The following is a 22,047-nucleotide window of genomic DNA, read 5'->3' on the forward strand; positions in this document are numbered from 1 at the left end:
CAATAGCATCTTCAGTTTTAGCAAGATCTAAAGTTTGTAATAAAGCTTCATAGTCATTGTAGACTGCTGTAACAGAAGAATCAAGACTTAACCACCTGGTCCTACAGGCTTTCTTCAAGCGTGAAGCAACTTTCTTAGATGCACCTTTACTCAAATTTAATCCTTTAAGTTCCATCTGTACCTTAAGATAACATGCCATTCTTTTGGGTGAGTTTTCAAAATAGTTCCACAACTGCCTTAGAACAAGTTCTACTTCTTTCACATACTTTATGCCTTCATTGCTGTCTGTACAAGAAAGGGCGAGTTTATGACATATACAGTGAACATTTATAAGAGTTGGGCACTTCTCTCTAAGTAATGTAGCAACCCCTCCTTTTTTCCCAACCATTACCGATGCGCCATCAGAGGAAAATCCTGTAAATTTACCAAGATCAAGCCCACTTGTGTTTATTGACTCAAGAAGAAGATCAGAGATGGCCTTGGCATTTGCTGAAGAATAATGTTCAAAAATGTTCTGACAAGAAAGAAATGATGTTTGCACACTGCCTAGCTCCTGATCAAAATACTGAATAAATGTAATCAAATGTTCTGTCACGCTAATATCTGATACTTCATCTGTCAGCAAACCATATGCTTGGGCCTTGTGAGCTTTCTCTATTACACTATCCTTGACTGTATCACCAAGTAACAGAAAAAAATCCCTTTGTGAACCAGCAGACTTGTGGTTAAAAAATCTTAAATTCTCATACTCAAAGACATTTTCAATCATATCTAACAATGGCAACAATTTCCTATTTGAAACAAAGTTTTTCATAAGAAAGTAAACAGTGGAAAAAACTTTTTCATATAAAGACGATTCAACATTCTTTTTGTGACACACTTCAGTATGAAAAATTGACAATTTCTGAACCATTTCTGTTTCAATGGCTGATTTGTGCATTTGAGAAGCAGCATGAACTTTAAGAGCATCCTCCAAGAATCTAGTAGCAGGTGTGGTAACAAAAACATCTCTTTTGTTTAATTTATGCTTTAAGTTATGCTTTTTACATAATATACAGTACATTCCCTGCCCCTCAACAAATGACAGCCACCAATAATCAGTTAACTTGCTATGATTAAACTTTTTTGGTGAAAGTCTTTTCTTTTCAGAGTCAGAAATATCGCTGCAGAAAGCTTGTTGACATAAATATCGACTGTGAACTTTGTTGGTACAACTTTCAAATAATGACTGTGTCAAAGTAAGACACTCATCATCAGTAAAAGGCTTGTGCTTTTCTTGACTCCCAGAATCTGATGATTTTTCCGAACTGGTAGGCTTATCCGTATCTGTCATATAACTCCCTGAAACTGTCAGCTGATCTATGTTGCTATCACTCCCTGAAACTGTCGGCTGATCTATGTTGCTCTGCAATGGTGTCACATCAACTGCCATTGCTTCACTAGTGTTTAGGTTCGCAGAACCATCATCTGAGCCTTCAAAAGATCAAAACAGATTAAATTGCCTTGAGCAGTTTTTTCATCATCATATTTTTTCATATCTTTTTTATTTTATTATCCATATCATTTTATTTGAAAATTTAGTGATCAAATTATATTATTAAATTATTTGAACAGATCACCTTCTATCATCATTATATGTTGAGTTTTTGGTACCTAAATATAAATTTACTCATAAAGCAAGAACAAAATCAAACTAATATTTACATTGTAGTAATTAATATGACAGGTCTAAGTACAGACAATTTATATGTTTCCCTTTGTATTAAATTTATTAAATGAAAATTGTCCTCTGCTCCATTACAATGGCAAACGAAGTCATAATTAATGTAAGAAGCTGTCAATCCTTACTTAATTTAAAACTAGATCTATATGACAAAAACACCCGCAACAAACAAACAACAACTTCAAACAAGGGTGATTGTGTCAAACTATAAACAGTTGAATACAATTCTGATAATGCGGAAAACTTACCCTCTTTTGAGCGATAAAACCATAACAACAAACGGCACTAAGAAAAGTCACAACAATCGTGAAAGAAGCCGATCTACAACAGCGAAAAAAAGATAACGAGAACCAAAACAAATATAACAGATAGTTATTGAACAATAACTAACAATATAAACAAACAGAAAAATCAACTGTGTCATTTTCTTTCTAACCAGATTTAGCTTTAAAGCCAAAGTCTAAAAGACTGAGTTTTCTTTTCTTGCCACCAGACTCCATGCTGAATTTGTACATCGGTTTCTGTTATAACGCTTCTGATTCGCTCTTTCGTTTTAGACCGACGAATCGTCAACGATGTTTTAATAAAAACCGCGCGGTGTGCAATATTTCTGTTAAAACACTTCTGATTAGCTCTTTCGTTTTAGACCAACGAATCGTCAACGATGTTTCATAAAAACGGTGCGGTGTGACACCACTAAATTTATTTCACTATCGGATAAAAAACAACCGATTTTTCGAGATTTTCAACCGATGATATGGATCGCCAATCGGTTAATAATGAAAACACTGATGGCCCTCTTGTTTGTTTCATACATAAAATTAAGCTAAAGCATTATGCTCTCATACTGTGTTGTTGAATATACCACTTGTGTTTTTTTTACAAAACAATAGAGTAGACAAATAATATTTCGATTTTAAAATGATCTTAGTCTAATTTGTAGTGACATTCAATGACAAATTTATATTTTTAATATACATCCATCTTTAAAAGATACACATTCGCACGAGCTTTGCTGTTCAATTGATGGAATTTTTTTAATAAACAAAATCATGTCAATTTAGCTCGGAAATTGTAAATAACTTCAGATGCATTAGTTCAAAAACACGAAAAAAGATTAGGCGATGTTTCTTCTTGCTACATAGCAAGTGTCACACTACTAATTGCAATAAGACTTTTAATTACATTGAGTTAACGTTTCGTGTACATGGTATTAATGTGTACATAGCTTAATTCAATGATGTCTTTTGTGTTGAGGAATTTTATAATTTAAGAGTTTGATACAGTCTTACACATGCGCGTTAAAGTATGCGCAATTAACTGTACATTTATTCCGCAATATACTCAAAGCAGTTGACTTCATCTATTACTATTGCATGATTTTACAGTTATGATTTTCGTTTTTTTTCTTTATAATTATCACAACTTGATTAGTTAATATTTAAGATATTAATGTGTGTATATTTGATTTGTGTACAAAGGGCGTGTCCTTTTGATCTTCTGTGATAACTGTACCCTCAAGAAATGGTCAATAAAATTTACGTTTCAATGAAAATAACAAAATGAAAGTATTTATTTGTAAAATGCATATAGATTCAACAGTTTAGATGCATTTTCTCACATATGTATATTTTACATATAATTATTATGCCCCCTTCGAAGAAGAGGGGGTATATTGTTTTGCTCATGTCGGTCGGTCCGTCCGACGGTCGGTCGGTCCACCAGATGGTTTCTGGATGATAACTCAAGAACGCTTAGGCATAGGATCATGAAACTTCAAAGGTAGATTGACCATGTATGGCACATGACCCCTATTGATTTTCAGGTCACTAGGTCAAAGGTCAATGTCACAGTGACTCAAAATAGTAAAATGGTTTCCGGACGATACCTCAAGAACACTAAGGCCTAGGATCATGAAACTTCAAAGGTACATTGATCATGACTTGCAGATGACTCCTATTGATTTTTAGATCACTAGGTCAAAGGTCAAGGTCACGGTGGCCCAAAATAGTAAAATTATTTCCGGATGATAATTTAAGAACGCTTACGCCTAGGATCGTGAAACTTCATAGATACATTGACCATGACTCACAGATGACCCCTATTTATTTTGAAATCACTAGGTCAAAGGTCAAGGTCACGGTGACCCGAAATAGTAAAATGGTTTCCGGCTGATAACTCAAGAACGCTTACGCCTAGGATCATAAAACTTCATTGGTACATTCATCAAGACTCGCAAATAACCCCTCTTGATTTTCAGGTCACTAGGTCAAAGGTCAAGATCACAGTGACCCGAAACATTAAAATGGTTTCCGGATGATCAAGAATGCTTTCGCCTAGGATCACGAAACTTCATAGGTACATTGATCATGACTCGCAGATGACCCCTATTGATTTTCAGGTCATTAGGTCAAAGGTCAAGGTAACAGTGACCCGAAACAGTAAAATGGTTTCCGGATGATAATTCAATAACGCTTATGCCTAGGATCATGTTATTCATAGGTACATTGATCTTGATTCGCAGATGACCCCTATTGATTTTCAGGTCACTAGGTCAAAGATCAAGGTCTCGGTGACTCAACTTAGAAATATGGTTTCCGGTTGATAACTCAACAACGCTTACGACAAGGATCATGAAACTTCATAGGTACATTGATCATGACTCGCAGATGAACCCTTTTGACTTTCACTAGGTCACTAGGTCAAAGGTCAAGGTCACGGTGACTCGGACACAGTAAAATGGTTTCCGGACGATGTCTCAAGAATGGCAGATGACCCCTATTGATTTTCAGGTCAAAGGTTAAGGTCACAATGACAAAAACGTATTCACACCATGGCTGCCACTACAACTGACAGCCCATATTGGGGGCATGCATGTTTTACAAACAGCCCTTGTTTCTAATTAATTACGAGTAATCGGTTGTTTCGGATTGTTTATTAATTGTGTGAGCTTTTTGTTGCTTATATTGTATAATACTAAAGATTATTAAACAACATTCAATAGTTAAACAGTGTTGTCATTGTCCGTGTAGGCAGTAATAATGTTTCTTAGCTTGATTGCGATGATGTTTTTGTAAACTATCTTTCGATAATGCTTCTACTGATGATGATGATGATGATGATTATTATGATGATTATGATGATGATGATGATGATGAAGATGATAATTATTATTATTATAATGATCATGATGATGATTGTGATGATGGAGTGATGATTACAATGATGATGATTACATTGTTTAAAAAATGTAACTTTGATATTGTTAAAAAAAAATTATATCACACTTAGAACTACGCGCATTATAAACAAATAACTTTACCATCGACAATGCAGATTAGAACTGCATGTATTATCTCAGCATGGTTTATGAAATCAACGAAGACAATTGCATATTACTATGATGAATGTATTATTAATTAGACATATGCTGTGAATAATGTTGTTTTTTACAAGGCTTAACATATGAGAATTTTCCGCGGATTCGCGGAATTCCGCGGTTTTTATCATCGCCAGGGCCATTTTTTAGATCGATGCAGATCCGATGAGTTTTTTTCGGGGGGGGGGGGGGGTGGTAGGCCATGTGTCCAGCAATGCCGACAAACAAAATAAACAAAATACGATCGATTCCAGACGCCATAAATTGGTTTCCCACTGTTCTGTTAACCCATATCTAAATATAGACTCGACCATTGCTTCTCAATTAGTCTACCCCCCTGGGCGTATTGCTCTTTCATTTTCGAGAATCATTCTATCCCACTGGGCACTTTTCGCCCGGTAAGTGCTTTCGTCAATCTCCGTTGCAAGTACGAAGGTCTTCTGCGGATTTCTACAGGAAGCCGTGTTTCGTAACGAACTTTAACGAAAACTGCCGAAAAGTAATGTTATTCAAAAAAAGCGGTTGTCATCGTCAGCCATTTGTCTCGTCGTCTGCTAGCGTTCAAAGTTCAAATGTACAATGAAGTGTCTTTAAATAAAAATGGATAAAATAACGGAGAAAGACTGCGCAAAGCTTAAGGATCTTGAATCCAATGTAGCAAACAAATTCTCGTTTTCTTGGTTAGAACGGGATGTTCAAGTTTGCATTGATGGACAAAAACACTCACGGCTTGTGAAAACCGACTTTGTCAAAGTTAACACCCCGGGTGTCATCTTGTACGAATTGTGCCATAAGAGTGTCAAATGGAAGCCGAGGGTTCATTGCAATAAATGACCACATTAAAACGCAAAAACATGTTTTGCGTTTAAAAAATAAGCTGCAGTCGTACAACATAGAATCGTTCATGAAAAAGGTAGGTTATTTGAAAAAAAATCACTAACTGTGACAAAGTAAAAATTATTGAAGCTTTTATCAAGAATATTGCACATAAACGTAAATAATATTACTTATGATGTTAAACAGTCGTTTTATGTATTTTAAATTCCAATAAAATTAGTATTTTTTTTTTATTAATTTAAGTTACAGTTTATGAAGTGAATAAGCCTGTGAGACTGAAACTGGATGTTTTACATTAGATCTACTTAATGCTTTTTATGCTCTACATTTTGTAATTGTATGCAGCACTTACCAATGCTTATCAGTTAAAGAAAAAATATTAACATGAATGATTTTAAATGATCACTTGGTAAATACTAAATGTATTTTTCAGCCTGAAGATGGATCCATCAAGAATGCCATCAGCACTAACAGCGCCAACGCCACAAAACCAGACAACCCATTTCAGACTGTGCAGATGTGTGATCGTGTGTCAAATGCTGAGGTACTAAATTCAAATCTGAATATTTATAACACGATTGTGTTACTGATATACATTACTGTCTGAAATCTTCGTAGCCTTTTTAAGGCCTTATTCTTATTCCAAGAAGTATATGTATAACTGAAAGATAAAAATATGTTAAATTATTGTTCATATAAAATTTAACATTACACTACACAGAAGTTATTAAGTATTAAACGTTTTACATCTAGAAACTTCTTTTACTTAATTATTCTATTCATTGTATATATTTGTTTAATCCAAACAAGTTAGAGCATTCACATGAATTATGCAGAAAATTATTTATGTATAAATATTTAAATAACAAATTTCCCCAATTAAAGTAACAATACTATTTTTTTCTGCCTATCATCAAGGATTTCAGTAAATTTGTTCATATATGAATGTTGAATATTTTGGTATAATTTATATATCGCAATCATGGTGATATTTTCAAAAAGAATTATTTGTAGAATAAAAGATAAATTCTTGTCCTTTAAAAAAAATATAATAACAAAGACCAAAACAATGCCTGTATTAATTTTATGACGCATAGATCACAGTTGACCTGTTCTTGTTTGCAGGCAATGCTGTTGGGCTTCATTGCCGAAAACTCGCTGCCTTTCACCATGGCCCCCAAGATTGTTGACTTAGCCAAAGGCTTAGCAAAAGACACTAAGGCTTTAAACCACCTGCCAATGGAAAGAACCTCAGCGTCATACAAAATGAAATTTGGAATGGGGAAGACATATTTTGATAGAACAGTGTCCAACATGAAACGATTCAAGTTTTCCCTCAACATGGATCAGAGTACGAGCACAAATCTGCACAGAGTCTTGACAGTACTTGTCAGCTACTTCTCCCCAGAAACGTCATCAGTAGTGGTAGAACATTTTACCTCTATTGACTTGATCAAAGTAGATTCAGCGACTATTACGAATCACATTATTGACTTGTTTGCTACTCATGACATACCATGGACAAATTTGACATCTGTGTTGATGGACTCATGCAACATGATGAGAGGTTGTAAATCTGGCGTTGAAGCAAGACTCCGTGACATGGCTCCACATCTTCTAGATATAGATGGTGATACGTGTCACCATATTCACAATGCCTCTAAAAAGCTTTGTGAACCATTTGAGTTTTGGGTTGAACGGTTGTTCACTGACATTCACAATGATGTGAAATGGAGCACAGACGTAAGGGACATGATGAAAGAGGTAGCAACCTTAATAGGGATAAAATTCACCATGCCTGAGCAGTTTGTGTCCCACAGGTGGCTTTCCTGTTATGATGTTGCAGTGAACACCAAGCGCTTGATGGATGTGTACCGTGTTGTGTACTATGCGTTCATGGACAAATCTCAGCAGTCATTGTACAAGTCGGTGGTGAATGACATACTCAAAAAAAGGGAAGTGAGCGAAGATGCTGAAAGGAGAGTGAAGGAAATCCAGATGGAGCTGTCCCGAAAGAATATGACAAAAGATGGACAGGCAAGAAAACAACGTATCATTGAACGTTTGTTGGAAAGAAATACAAAGACTGATCTGGTACTGAACTTCTATGTTTCTGTGCTGCCCATGCTTAAGTCTTACATAGTGTTATTTGAGACAAAGGAACCCTTGATCCACAAGCTCATTGATAAACAAGAAGAGTTGATGACCAAGTTTCTAGCATGCTTCATTGTCCCAGATGCAGTATCAAACAAGTCTGGAAAGCAGCTGATGAATTTGAATCTCACCAGCAGTGAAATAATGCTCAAGGATAGAAAATGTTTGTGGGAGCTTCCAATCAGAAACTGATCCGTAAAATAACAAGTAAGGAGTTAAATGTGAAGACATTCCGTAAGCAAGTGAAATCTGCCTACATCAACTGTGGCAAGTATATGCAGCAAAAGCTACCTCTGGCTAACCCTGTGCTTACTTCTGCTTCAGCTATTGATCCCATTATCAGAACCAGTGTGCACACTTCAGCACTATTGAATAAGCTGCCAACATTAGTGCATGAAGTTCTTCATGGTGAAGAAGAAGAGGAGAAATATGCTACTGAGGTGAAAGATTATCAGGTTGATAGATTCTTACCTTCACACAGTGGACTTCGAATTGATCATTGGTGGGCAGCTGTGAATGCCACCGGCAAGTACCCTACACTTTGCAAAATGGTGTTGAGTTTGCTTAGCTGTTTTCATGGACCCCAAGTTGAAAGCAGTTTCAATGTGATGGGAGACATTTTGAATTCTAGGACTGGGAGAATGAAAATAGAAACATACAGTGCCATCCAGTCGACAAGGTATGGCCTTGCCAACCATGGCGTTGATGCAGTGAAGCAGTTTGAAAGACACGATGCAGCAAAAGATCCGGTGGACAAAGTGCTCTGTCAAAATCTGCGGTCTGCTGCACTGCGGTACAAAAGACAACAAGAAGAAACCAGAGCTGCAGAGATGGAGAAAAGAAAAAACCATCCTTTGAAAGAAAAGCAGCTTGAAAGTAAATCTGCCAACAAAAGACTTCAAGCAGAGTTTGCCGTTACTGATGCTGCTCGCCATGAGGAAAGAATGGCGAAAAAAAGAAGACAAGAAGTCCTCACCGAACTTGCAGCCAAAAGGAAGAAATGAACTAGGCTTGTATTAATGAGGCTGACTGAGTTGTAGCTTTCGAATTCAATTATGCTAGAAAAAAAAAGATAAACATATTGAGCCTCAAGCATTGTAATAAAAAAAACTAATATAACATAAGTAGGTGTAATTTGAAATCAGGCACTTGTTCATTAAATGAATGTGCTGTTATTATTTAATACTGTTAAGTGAGTTTGAATAAACAGTGAAATATCAATTTTCTTAACATCTAGTCACTACAAGAACTTATTTACTACTTCAGATCTAGTCATTGCATTAAATTTTATTATGTTACATGTGATTCTTGTATGGTAATTTTAGATTATTATTTTGTGTATGTATCAATTATGAAGTTTCTGTGCGTTTTTGATGTATAACATGCCATGAGATTCTGTGTGAACCATATTAGTTGAAAAGACTACCTTTTGAATTATGTTTACAATTAAGTGTATGTATTTTTCATGTACAAACCTAACAATTGTTTGTTTTCCATTGTATGCATGTTAAGTATTCTGCAAGAATTACTGTCAACATATGTTGGTCTTATACTTGAGGATAGCTTCCTATTTGCAAATCAATTTGCTATCCTTCAGGAGCTTCCGGCCCCTTGGACCCCTGATCAGGGCTTTGCCCTAGACCAACCAGGGGCCCTGCGGCCCCCTGGCCCCCAGCTTAAATATTTCAGTATTTTCAATTTTTGTACTTTCAACCATGCATCTAGTCACTACAAGAATTTATTTAGTACTTCACATCTAGTCTGAAGTCATTGCATTTATTAAGTCTGTGATTCTTGTATGCTAATTTTAGATTATAATTGTTCTAAAGTGAATGTATCAATGAAGAAGTTTCTGTTAGTTTTTGATTATGTATAACATGCCATGAGATTCTGTTTGAATTATATTAGTTGAAAAGACTACCTTTTGAATTATGTTTACAATTAAGTGTGCTTGTAAAAATGTACAATGGTTAGCATTCAATGATATACTTCCTTTTATTAAGTTACTAGTCACTATAAGCCTTTCAAAATTAATAGATAAAATGACTGAATAAAGTTATTGTACATGTACAAACATAACCATTGTTTGTTTTCCATTGTAGGCATGTTAAGTATTCTGCAAGAATTACTGTCAACATATGTTGGTCTTATACTTGAGGATAGCTTCCTATTTGCAAATCAATTTGCTATCCTTCAGGAGCTTCCGGCCCCTTGGACCCCTGACCAGGGCTTTGCCCTAGACCAACCAGGGGCCCTGCGGCCCCCTGGCCCCCAGCTAAAATATTTCAGTATTTTCAATTTTTGTACTTTCACCCATGCATCTAGTCACTACAAGAATTTATTTAGTACTTCACATCTAGTCTGAAGTCATGGCATTTATTAAGTCTGTGATTCTTGTATGCTAATTTTAGATTATAATTGTTCTAAAGTGAATGTATCAATGAAGAAGTTTCTGTTAGTTTTTGATTATGTATAACATGCCATGAGATTCTGTTTGAACCATATTAGTTGAAAAGACTACCTTTTGAATTATGTTTACAATTAAGTGTGCTTGTAAAAATGTACAATGGTTAGCATTCAATGATATACTTCCTACATATTAAGTTACTAGTCACTATAAGCCTTTAAAAAATTAATAGATAAAATGACTGAATAAAGTTATTGTACATGTACAAACATAACCATTGTTTGTTTTTCATTGTATGCATGTTAAGTAAGCTGCAAGAATTACTGTCAACATATGTTGGTCTTAAACTTGAGGATAGCTTTCTATTTGCAAATCAATTTGCTATCTTTCAGGAGCTTCCGGGGGCCTTCGGCCCCCTGGCCCCCAGCTAAAAAAGTTCAGCTGATTTCATCATTTTGCATTCTCATGCCTCATATTATGACGGGTAGGACTTACAGGAAATGATATACGTAAACACACATGCATACAGCTCATTAAATTGAGTATTTTAACAAACTATACAAGTGTCCCCAACAGGTCAAACACAGTTTACATGTTATACACTATTTATTATTATTCCATGTTTAAATAAATATGTGAACATTTAATCAATACTAAATAATGCATCGCTATGTTATGTTATGAAAAAACCTACACCAATGTTTTGGAATTTTGGTGATTTAACATACAATGCTGAACATAAATTAATCAATCCATAAAAAAAATACGTTTTGATAGTTTATCAATTTGATTTTTTAGATTGTATTAAGGATATAGCAATTTTGTTTTATGTTTTATGTAATTAGATGTTTTCGCCCAAAACTTGTTCAAGATAGTATACTAAGCCGATTTGATTTTCCGAGACACTGCAACAACTTTTAAAATGCAATAAGGACTAAGCAAAACGAAAAACATGTATACTGATCAGGCGAGATATACACACGAAAGGTCGATCGTGCAGACTTCATAGACTCTCCATGCATAACACTATACGCACATGCATTTAGTCAATATTTTTTCCAGATATATATATATACATACATATGTGTGAACAACCAGATACGGACATACAGGCATACATATTCCTATTGGAGACTTCGGCGTGGGCGCCTAGCTACGATGCAGAACTAAGCAGACATACTGTGAAATCCCCAAAAGAAGTGTGTGTGTATTTCCGTGTTTATGAGGTCCCTCCGCGCCCGAGGCTGCATTATGTGCGGACCCGGAGTGTGTCCCATCACTCCTTCATAATCTGATTTTAGACTCACGAAATTAGGGACGAATTTTGACTGATAGCTGCAATTTCGACTATTTATTATTTACGGAAAGATTTTTTTTAATTGTGAGGCGGTCTTGTGTTGTGCGGGGAGAAACAGGAGTACCCGGAGGGAACCCCACCTGTCCGGTATGATGACCACCAACCAAACTCACATGCGCCGGGAACGAGAATCGAACCCGGATCGCCTAGGTGAGAAGCGAGCGTGCTAACCACTGCGCTAGCCGAACAGCCTCCCCAAAAGAAGATGGTTCATTCACATTTATATACCGGCCCACACTAACACCGCAACACATCTCCAAAGTTGGAACAGTTTTACATACACAGAAGGGACAGTAACATGAGCATTTATTTACAAACATGAAATCATAGTTGTATTTTAGGCTCAATCCGATCAGGATTCATAAATACCCCAAAACCATGTTAGAGAAACTGCGGAAATAGGTTGGATCTAGAAGATACAGTGAAATTTTGAGTATTTTTGTGTTTCAAGTAAACATAAAGTGACATCAACCTCTCAAAATGTAACGTACCTTAAAATGTATATCAAATTTGGGAAATAAATTGTAATCATTTACCCAAACACATATTTCTTATATTAAAAACAGATAAGTGTAAGCGCTGGTAAATTGTGTTACATAAATATTAACACAACACCATTTCGAATGAGTGTTTAATGTCAGTGTACAGTCAATGTACAATCAGTAAGTTTACACAACGTGTTTACGTTGAAGCAAAATAAAGGTTCCTTGTTTTTTTTATTCAGGAAGTGTTGGACGCATTTACGATTTTCTTTTGGATAATTTCGACGCTTGCGTCTGCTGCATGTTTATTTCCGATATAACTGCAGGGGTACAAATAATAACTACCGCGTTTGTGACAGTTTTCAATCTGTCTTTACGCCAAAAGAAGACATATCTTCTTCGTCCGTCGTTTTTTTCTACAATTTATCCACATTGGAACAGAAGGGGAGTTTTACTTCATTCAAAAGCGCGCACATAAATAGCATCTGTAAATGAATATATTTCAAACTGAATGCATTGCTAACCATTTGAATATACTATTACGGAATTTAGCCTTCTATTAGTATGTGCTCACATTGTTAGAAGCTTTCGTTCATATCCAGGTTATAATTTTAAGATGTTAGTGTTCTTCTCTATCCTTTCGATGTCCTGGCTTATTGTTTCATGCACACTACAACTTTCTGAAAAATATATATATATATATTATTTTCCAATATCAGGGGAAACGAAATTGAGAAACCCTTCGATATTATCTGAGTTTATCTTAACATTGCTTGGATGACTCACGCGCCGGACAAAGACGTTCTTTTCGTAATGTTCATGGTGTCGTATGCTTTTTGTCGTGGATGTTTCGGCTTTGTCATTTGCTTTGTTTTAAATGTTTGAAGAAGAAGAAGTGTTTTTTATTAGTACGACAACAACGAACATGAACAAGCTTAAAAGTATGGTGGACAGGGCATACACAAAAGAGTCATTATACTGCGCGCGTTCCCTGTTTTTAACAAAGTAATCATTCAGCTTATCATATCAATGCAGGCGGGATTATTGCACAATTTACCATGTAATTATTGGTACGTTTATTTGTATTTCCTGTACTCTAGTTTGACTATTGTATCGGTTAACCTCATCTAGGTTAAAAATACACAAGTTTACAAAAAGTACAACGTACCCGCAAGTGAAAAATGTTTGTAATAGTATTCTGAAGTAAGTTTGTTTGAAGACATTTAAATGTATGGTTTAAAAAAACAACACGAAATGAGCCAATACATAAACAACAAGGTTAAACACATCCTTAATACATTCGTATTCGGACAGTCCAAATATTTATGGAGTACTGTCAAATTCGTTCTCCCTTTTCATATTATACATTTTTACTTTTTGCGTGAATTCCATCCTCTCTATTAAGTGGGTTTACCCATGAAAGCTGCTGCAATACATGTGCTTGTTATGTCCAATACTAATTAAGAATAAGTCCGATGCAAAATGCTCATTGGTCATTCAATATATCTTGTTTTTGTTCATTGTAATTTTTCTGACCACGCTTGCATCAACCAATACCGTCAAGTGAACGTAAGTACATTCCAGCGGGTTATTCCAACCTGATGTTGTACAACCGTTTTTATTTATTATGCCCCCCTTCGAAGAAGAGGGGGTATATTGCTTTGCTCATGTCGGTCGGTCGGTCGGTCCGAGCACCAGGTAGTTGTCAGACGATAACTCAAGAACGCTTGGGCCTAGGATCATGAAACTTCATAGGTACATTGATCATGACTTGCAGATGACCTCTATTGATTTTGAGGTCAAAGGTCAAGGTCACGGTGACCCGAAATAGTAAAATGGTTTCCGGATGATAACTCAAGAACGCATACGCCTAGAATCATGAAACTTCATGTGTAGATTGATCATGACTCGCAGATGACCCCTATTGATTTTGAGGTCACTAGGTCAAAGGTCAAGGTCACGGTGACCCGAAATAGTAAAATGATTTTCAAATGATAATTCAAGAACACATATGCCTAAGATCATAAAACTTTATAGGTAGATTGATCATGACTCGCAGATGACCCCTATTGATTTTCAGGTCACTACGTCAATGGTCAAGGTCACGGTGACCCGAAATAGTAAAATGATTTTCGGATGATAACTCAAGAACGCATATGCCTAGGATCATGAAACTTGATTGGTACATTGATCATGACTCGCAGATGACCCCTATTGATTTTGAGGTCACTAGGTCAAAGGTCAAGGTCACGGTGACCCGAAATAGTAAAATGGTTTCCGGATGATAACTCAAGAACGCATACGCCTAGGATCATGAAACTTCATGGGTAGATTGATCATGACACGCAGATGACCCCTATTGATTTTGAGGTCACAAGGTCAAAGGTCAAGGTCACGGTGACCCGATATAGTCAAATAATTTTCAAATGATAATTCAATAACGCATATGCCTAGGATAATGAAATTTTATAGGTAGATTGATCATGACTCGCAGATGACCCCTATTGATTTTCAGGTCACTAGGTCAAAGGTAAAGGTCACGGTGACCCGAAATAGTAAAATGATTTTCGGATGATAACTCAAGAACGCATATGCCTAGGATCATGAAACTTCATAGGTAGATTAAACATGACTCGCAGATGACCCCTATTGATTTTCAGGTCACAAGGTCAAGGTCACGTTGACCCGAAATAGTAAAATGATTTTCGGATGATAACTCAAGAACGCTTTTGCCTAGGATCATGAAACTTCATAGGTAGATTGATCATGACTCGCAGATGACCCTTATTGAATTTGAGGTCACAAGGTCAAACGACAAGGTCACGGTGACCCGAAATAGTTAAATGATTTTCGGATGATAACTCAAGAACGCTTTTGCCTAGGATCATGACACTTCATAGGTACATTGATCGTGACATGCAGATGACCCCTATTGATTTTCAGGTCACTAGGTCAAAGGTCAAGGTCACAGTGACAAAAGTCGTATTCACACAATGGCTGCCAGGGGGTTTTTTAGAAAAAGGGGAAGACGCTGGACGCTGGGTAAAAGGGGAAAATCGAGCGCGAAAGAGACATATTTGGGGAAATAAAAACTGTTCATTTCAATGTCTATAACTCACCTACAGACCTCAGGGTTTTTTTTTAGAAAAAGAGGCATGTCTCTGACCTTTTTGTTCTTAAACACATGAACAAGTATGATATTAAAGTCAAAGGCCTAAATAAAGTTGCAGGGGTAGATCTAATAATGGGAAATGTTTACAACTTGGGCCGGGGAACGATGTCAATATTGTGATTTCAATTTCATGATGAATGGTTTGACGATCTAGATCTGCTACAGTATTGGAAGGGAAAGGTGCGGCAGCTGCCGATTGTCTACTTTCACTTTCACAATAATCCGACAGTATTAATCGATGTTGATTACATGTACCTCCGAATCCTGCTGGGTTTCAACGGTTTTTGATGATTCATTCTTAAAAAATGCGTCAACGCAATTAATATTTTCCGAGTCCGAACGTTTTATTTTGTTCGTGTATGAACGCCAATTGTGAGACTTTTTTCTGTTTTAACGTTTATATCTTGGCTTTCACATAACCCGGATGTAAATTCGACTGTTTTCTGGTAATTAATTGACGAAACACCCTTCTCGCGCAAGACCGGAATCCAGTAAAATAGTCACATGATTAATACGATTAGTTGCCCGGTTTCCATGACGTAATTTAAGAGCTATATATAGAATCACTGGGATTCCCAGATTTGAGTGTTCGTCGGGAGAGAGAGAGAGAGCGAGATCGTTGTACATGGTACAAATTGGTTAATTGTCGACTTCCCAAAAAAAAAAACATTTCTTTGAGGGTAAAATATTATATTTTGGTGAAAAATTATATTTTTGGAGGGGAAATGGTATTTTTTAGGGGACAAATTCTGGTAGGGGAAGACGCCGAATATCGGCGTCACTTTCTTAGTAAAAAAAACACCTTGCTGCCAGTACAACGGACAGCCCATATTGGGGGCATGCATGTTTTACAAACAGCCCTTGTTAAACATGTATCATTATTTATGAAACGTGTGTGAATGAGTGTGTTAATTGGTATATTCAGTTCATTCATATATCATAGCAATAAATCTTTTGTTATGTTTGTAAAGATATTACCATTGTTTTGTAAGTTCTTTTCCGTCATGGCTATATTTGTCAACGTCAATATAATGGATTTAACCATATGCAAAAATACTAGTAATTTTGCTGATGAATTTAGGTTTAATTTTTTACGGCTATAAACATAATGGGCAAATATACAAACGTTACTCTATAGTATTTTCTGTTGAGCATGCATTAAGGTTGCCATTATAAGAATGGCAAGACTCACATATTAAAGTTCTCTCATAGGAACTATAAAATTTCACGCATAAAGCCATCCTTATAACAACAACAATCAAATATTAACGAAAAATCGTTTAGTTATGCATTCCATGAATATGCTTAGTTTACGTAAAAAGTCGTTGATCGTAGTGCATTCAATCCTCGTATAACTTGATTATATAGCGTTCAGTCCTGTTTGAAAATGTGTCTAGCTGCACAAATAAATACACATTAACTTTAATTTCAACAAATGCATATATGCATACAATCCATTACATGTTTTCATATGTTTCCCAAAGATGTATTGACATACCAGATATGGTTCTGAATTGTCATCTTATAAATTTCTTCCATATTGTTCCTTTCCTCTATACAAACGTACTTTAAAAGATCTGAAACCAAAGACTTGTGATGAGCAATAGGACGGCCATATTGAAATAATATACTTAAAAGATAAATCATTGACTACTTATTCAAACACAAAAATAAACCGTGATAATTAAGAGAGAATCATTACTTATTTTAAAAATACTTGCAATACTCAAATACTATACAATTTATAACTGACCTTCGACTTATAATATAAAACATATTATTACACCTCAGTCACAATTCTAATGTTAAAATCTCATATAGTTAACCAGACAAAATTGTATGAAACTATGCCGTTATGATCGTAATATATTCCGATCCGACTACACTTAAAAACATACCCGTCGTGTGGGCCTAAAACAAGTATCACGTGTTTACCAAAAATTCCGTTCAAGTTTATGATCAAACGGCGCATTAAAATTCATAATATCAAATGCATTTGTATTTAATTTTATTTATGCCAATTAGCATGTATATGGTGGTAACATGGTAGACATCCGTCTTTTTGCGTTTTAAAACTTAAAAATAATCAAGTTTGTCAAAATGGTTGTATACGTATTGAAATCCTACGTTCGGTTTTGAAATTTAAAAAAAAATGTATAACTTGCTAACTAGGCGATATAATGAACTTTATCTATGCAAATTATGATACATCTGGTGGTTACAAGGTATAAATCCGTCTTTTTGCGCTTCACAACTTAAAAATAATCGCGTTTGTCGAAATGGACGTATACGTATATAAATTCTACTTTCGGTTTTAAAATTTTAAAAAATAATTAATTACTTGCAAACTATGCACACTTTCACATTGCATATTTATGTATTGACTAACATGTATTTCATTTTATGGTGTGTGGCTTTAAGGAAATCATATTTAATCGCTAACCGTGTCTTTATTCTAGCACAGCTGTATATGGTAAATATTAGGCTACGAATGTTAAGGTTCATGGGGGGGGGGATAAAATTCATTAAAACTTCGCTTTGGTTTTTCTTCATTGAATGTGGTACAATATGGTCAAACTATATATCATATTAAAGCTAAAGACGGATAGAATATTATTAACACATTTTTGACATTCAATATTTGTGTGATTTATTCATATTTTGGTTTAAAACCAATACTTTTTTACACTAATTTACAAAATCTCAATCTAAAGTTAGGAAGGATATGCACTACCTCAAGTTGAATAAATACAAGGTTAGTTAGCAATATTTCACAGAAAATTATTGTCATAAAACAACAAATGAGTTTTTATTCAACTGCCTTTTTTGGATAAATATCCTAAACATAGTTCTAAAAATAACTAAACCGTAACTACTTTTTAAAAATCCAGGTATGGTGGATAATAAGTGTCACAATTCTATTTCAAAGGCTTAACAATTTTGTTATTTACCTCTCAACCAAATTGCAAATTTTAAACCATCTCAAATTGAAATAGATTGCAGACGACATATAAAATTGTAAAGGAATATAAAGAAATTGGCAAAACGATTGATTTTATATTTCGATTCCTTCTACCCATTTGAAAGCTTGGCCATCGCTGTGATCCGCAGGAAAACGTGCAAAACAAATCGGTCGAAACCACGTGCAGTGGTGAGAAAACCGGGTATGTGTATACACATACCTGAGATAACACATACTTATTTTGACAGTTGGGTGGCAACTAGTAAAACAACTATTAACATTAATCAGCAAGAGATCGCACTAAATAACAGAAATGACCACGTAGAGATATCATCACTTACCCTATTTGAAATATTTTCCAGCTGAAAATTGTCCCCCACACGTCTTTTTTAGTTAATTTGTATTGTTTTTCTGGAGCCGAAGTGCATCTCACAGAATATTCATCCAACTTCCGTTGTTTTCACTTTCGTTATTAAAAACTCCGTTTAAAAGAATTATTTCTACTTTTAGATTGTTAAGCGATGTATTATTATATATTATCAATAGAATAGTATACCGTGATGAATTGAATTGTAACGTATCGATCTTTCTGTCAGTTTGTAAGCGTACTATTTTATGCGCAATCATAAAGTACATGTGATTCGACAACGATTGTAAACATTGGTGAAATGCTTCTTACATAGTTATTCTTTTGGGTGTGTATGAGGTCTGATCGTGCAGTTTGCAAACATCAACGAAAAGATTACAATCCAATGCATTTGTCATCGTCAACCGTTTGGAATGTCAATTAGGCGATGAGTGAGTTTTTAGCATGTTTCTTTCTATTTTATTCATTTAAAAATGGCTGCCCCCATGGTGATGAAATGACATGTGTTTGAGTTTTGATATTTCTAGATATGCAAACTTTTAGTTATATAATTTTCCGCCGAAATACGTGGAATAAACATGATTCAGATTTTTGAAAATAATGTATATTTTAGTGTTAAAATCTCTTTGTTATCCCCACGCTTTTTGAAAAAAAGGTGGGGATATTGTGGTTATCTCCGCCGTCCGTCCGTCCGTCCGTCCGTCCGTCCGTCCGTCTGTCTGTCCGTCCGTCCTGGCCACTATCTCCTCCTACACTAAAAGCACTAGAACCTTGAAACTTACACACATGGTAGCTATGAGCATATGTGCGACCCTGCACTATTTGGAATTTTGATCTGACCCCTGGGTCAAAAGTTATAGCGGTTGGGGTGGGGCCGCGTCAGAAATTATCACTCATTTTTTTAGGTTATTTTACATTTACTTCTTTATTTCTACACCGATTCACTTCAAATTGATACTGGACCTCTCTTATGACAATACGGTCAATCTCAACCATGCATGGCCCCATTCCCAACCCTGGGGCGCCCCGCCCACATAGGCCACACCCACCAAAAATTTCCATTTACTATAATTTTTTCATTTCTACACGGATTCACTTCAAATTGATACTGAACTTTTGTTATGACATTAGGGTCAATCTCAACTATGCATGGCCCCAATCCCAACCCTGGGGCGCCCGCCCACATAGGCCACACCCACCAAAAAAATTCCATTTACTATAATTTTTTCATTTCTACACGGATTCACTTCAAATTGATACTGAACTTCTCTTATGACATTAGGGTCAATCTCAACTATGCATGGCCCCATAACCAACCCTGGGGCCCCGCCCACATAGACCACACCCACCCAAAATTGCCTTTACTATATTTTCTTCATTTCTACACCGATTCACTTCAAATTGATATTGAACTTCTCTTATGACAATACAGTCAATCTCAACTATGCATGGCCCCATTACCAACCCTGGGGCGCCCCGCCCACATAGACCACACCCACCCAATATTGCCTTTTACTATAATTTCTTCATTTCTACACCGATTCACTTCAAATTGATACTGAACCTCTCTTATGACAATACGGTCAATCTCAACTATGCATGGCCCCAATACCAACCCTGGGGCCCCGCCCACATAGACCACACCCACCCAAAATTGCCTTTTACTATAACTTCTTCATTTCTACACCAATTCACTTCTAATTGATGATGAACTTCTCTTATGACAATACGGTCAATCTCAGCTATGCATGGCCCCATTACCAACCCTGGGGCATACCTAGGTCAAACATTCGGCGTGGGGATACGCGTCGGCCTCTGCCGCGCCATTTCTAGTATTTTGATTGATTTTGTGGATGTTATGATACGTTTATGTACAAAATTGGTAGCAGTTTGAAGGGAAAACATCCATTAAAGCATAAATGTATACATTATCAATGTGGCACTCTTCCTTTAGTCAAATTTGAGTTCAATGCTAGGGGTCCCACATTTTTCAAAATGAAGCCTCTACATGAACCTTAATGGAATGTGCTACATAAACATTTGGAGCAATGCTCGAGCTCACCACTTGGTATCACATAATGGAAACAATCTACATAGGAATTGAAACAAGTGCGATATCGTTTGAGCAAAGAAGCGGATATACATACTTGATTTATAAAAACTTATAATACGATATCAAAATTTCAAAACTAAATAACGAAGCAAACAGTTCCAAATCAAACAAATATTGAATCTTAGAATACGGGCATGTATCGTTAGTACTCTTTAAAGGGATATTTTCACGCTTTGGTAAATTGACTAAATTGAAAAAGTTGTTTCAGATTCGTAAGTTTTCGTTTTAGTTATGATATTTGTGAGAAAACAGTAATACTGAACATTAACCATGCTCTAATATAGCCATTATATGCATCTTTTGACGATTTTAAAACCTAAAAATTATAAAGCGTTGCAACGCGAAACGATTGAATAATTTGGAGAGTTCTGTTTTTGTCGTTAAATTTTGTGAAACTACGAAGATTGCTTATATAAGGTATTAAATACGTCAACAATGTGTAGTCGGCGGAATAGCTCAGTAGGCTAAAGCGTTTTTATTTCAGGACTCTGGCAGGACTCCGGGGGTCACTGGTTCGAAACCTGCTCCGGGCAATGTTCTTTTCCTTTTTTAAATTTTTTTCTTGTTTTTTTACTGGAGCTTTTATGATCCAATGTTTACATTTATCAATATGAAGCATTTAATGAATAAGTTAAAAAAAATGCCAAAATCTGTGAAAAGGCCCCTTTAATATTGAAAGTCCTACGCTAGTATTCAAATCATACGCTAGTATTCAATCCATTAATGTTTTAAAATTTCATGCCGTAAGCTATTTCGATGGCAGAGCAATTGAATGTAAGCCTTTTCAATAAATGATCGCACGATTATAATTATACAATGAAGATGACACAATGACGTTGACTCGATAACACGAGTTTTCAATTACAATGAGACGATAATTGAGAATTAGTCTATTGTTCGGCATTGGTATCATTAGAAATAATATTCCGGGCAATATGCATGGTACTTAGGCCAAAATAGGTGGCCTCTTGAGTGTAAGCAAGCGTGCATTAAGTCGAAAAAGTGACCTTGTTTTAATGCTATGTGATTCAGTTTCGAACTCGACCGATATTTAATGGAGATAACAGATCTGACAAAGTTTCATGAATATAAGT

The 22,047-nt window shown here is 35.8% G+C and overlaps 1 protein-coding gene across 2 annotated transcripts; it reads left to right on the forward strand.

Annotated features, from left to right (window-relative positions):
• The first annotated feature begins 5,202 nt into the window (after nucleotides 1–5,202).
• On the forward strand, nucleotides 5,203–10,774 carry LOC127846705 (uncharacterized). 2 transcript variants are annotated; one of them, XM_052378203.1, is made up of 3 exons: nucleotides 5,203–6,015; nucleotides 6,373–6,483; nucleotides 7,065–10,774. In XM_052378203.1, exons 1-3 carry the CDS (start codon nucleotides 6,007–6,009, stop codon nucleotides 8,283–8,285), a joined length of 1,341 nt encoding a protein of 446 aa, XP_052234163.1. In that variant the 5' UTR covers nucleotides 5,203–6,006; the 3' UTR covers nucleotides 8,286–10,774. The 2 variants fall into 2 exon arrangements, with proteins under 2 accessions (XP_052234163.1, XP_052234162.1); XM_052378202.1 differs by having other exon boundaries at nucleotides 5,203–6,483.
• Nucleotides 10,775–22,047: the final 11,273 nt, after the last annotated feature.

Source organism: Dreissena polymorpha, chromosome 9 (assembly GCF_020536995.1).
Source record: "Dreissena polymorpha isolate Duluth1 chromosome 9, UMN_Dpol_1.0, whole genome shotgun sequence".
NCBI lineage: Eukaryota > Metazoa > Mollusca > Bivalvia > Myida > Dreissenidae > Dreissena > Dreissena polymorpha.

Bases quoted from the DNA above. Each gene is read 5' to 3' on its own strand.
- LOC127846705 (XM_052378202.1), top strand. From the start codon at position 6,328: ATGATTTTAAATGATCACTTGGTAAATACTAAATGTATTTTTCAGCCT. The intron at 6,484-7,064 runs GTACTAAATTCA...TCTTGTTTGCAG, and splicing joins ATCGTGTGTCAAATGCTGAG to GCAATGCTGTTGGGCTTCAT.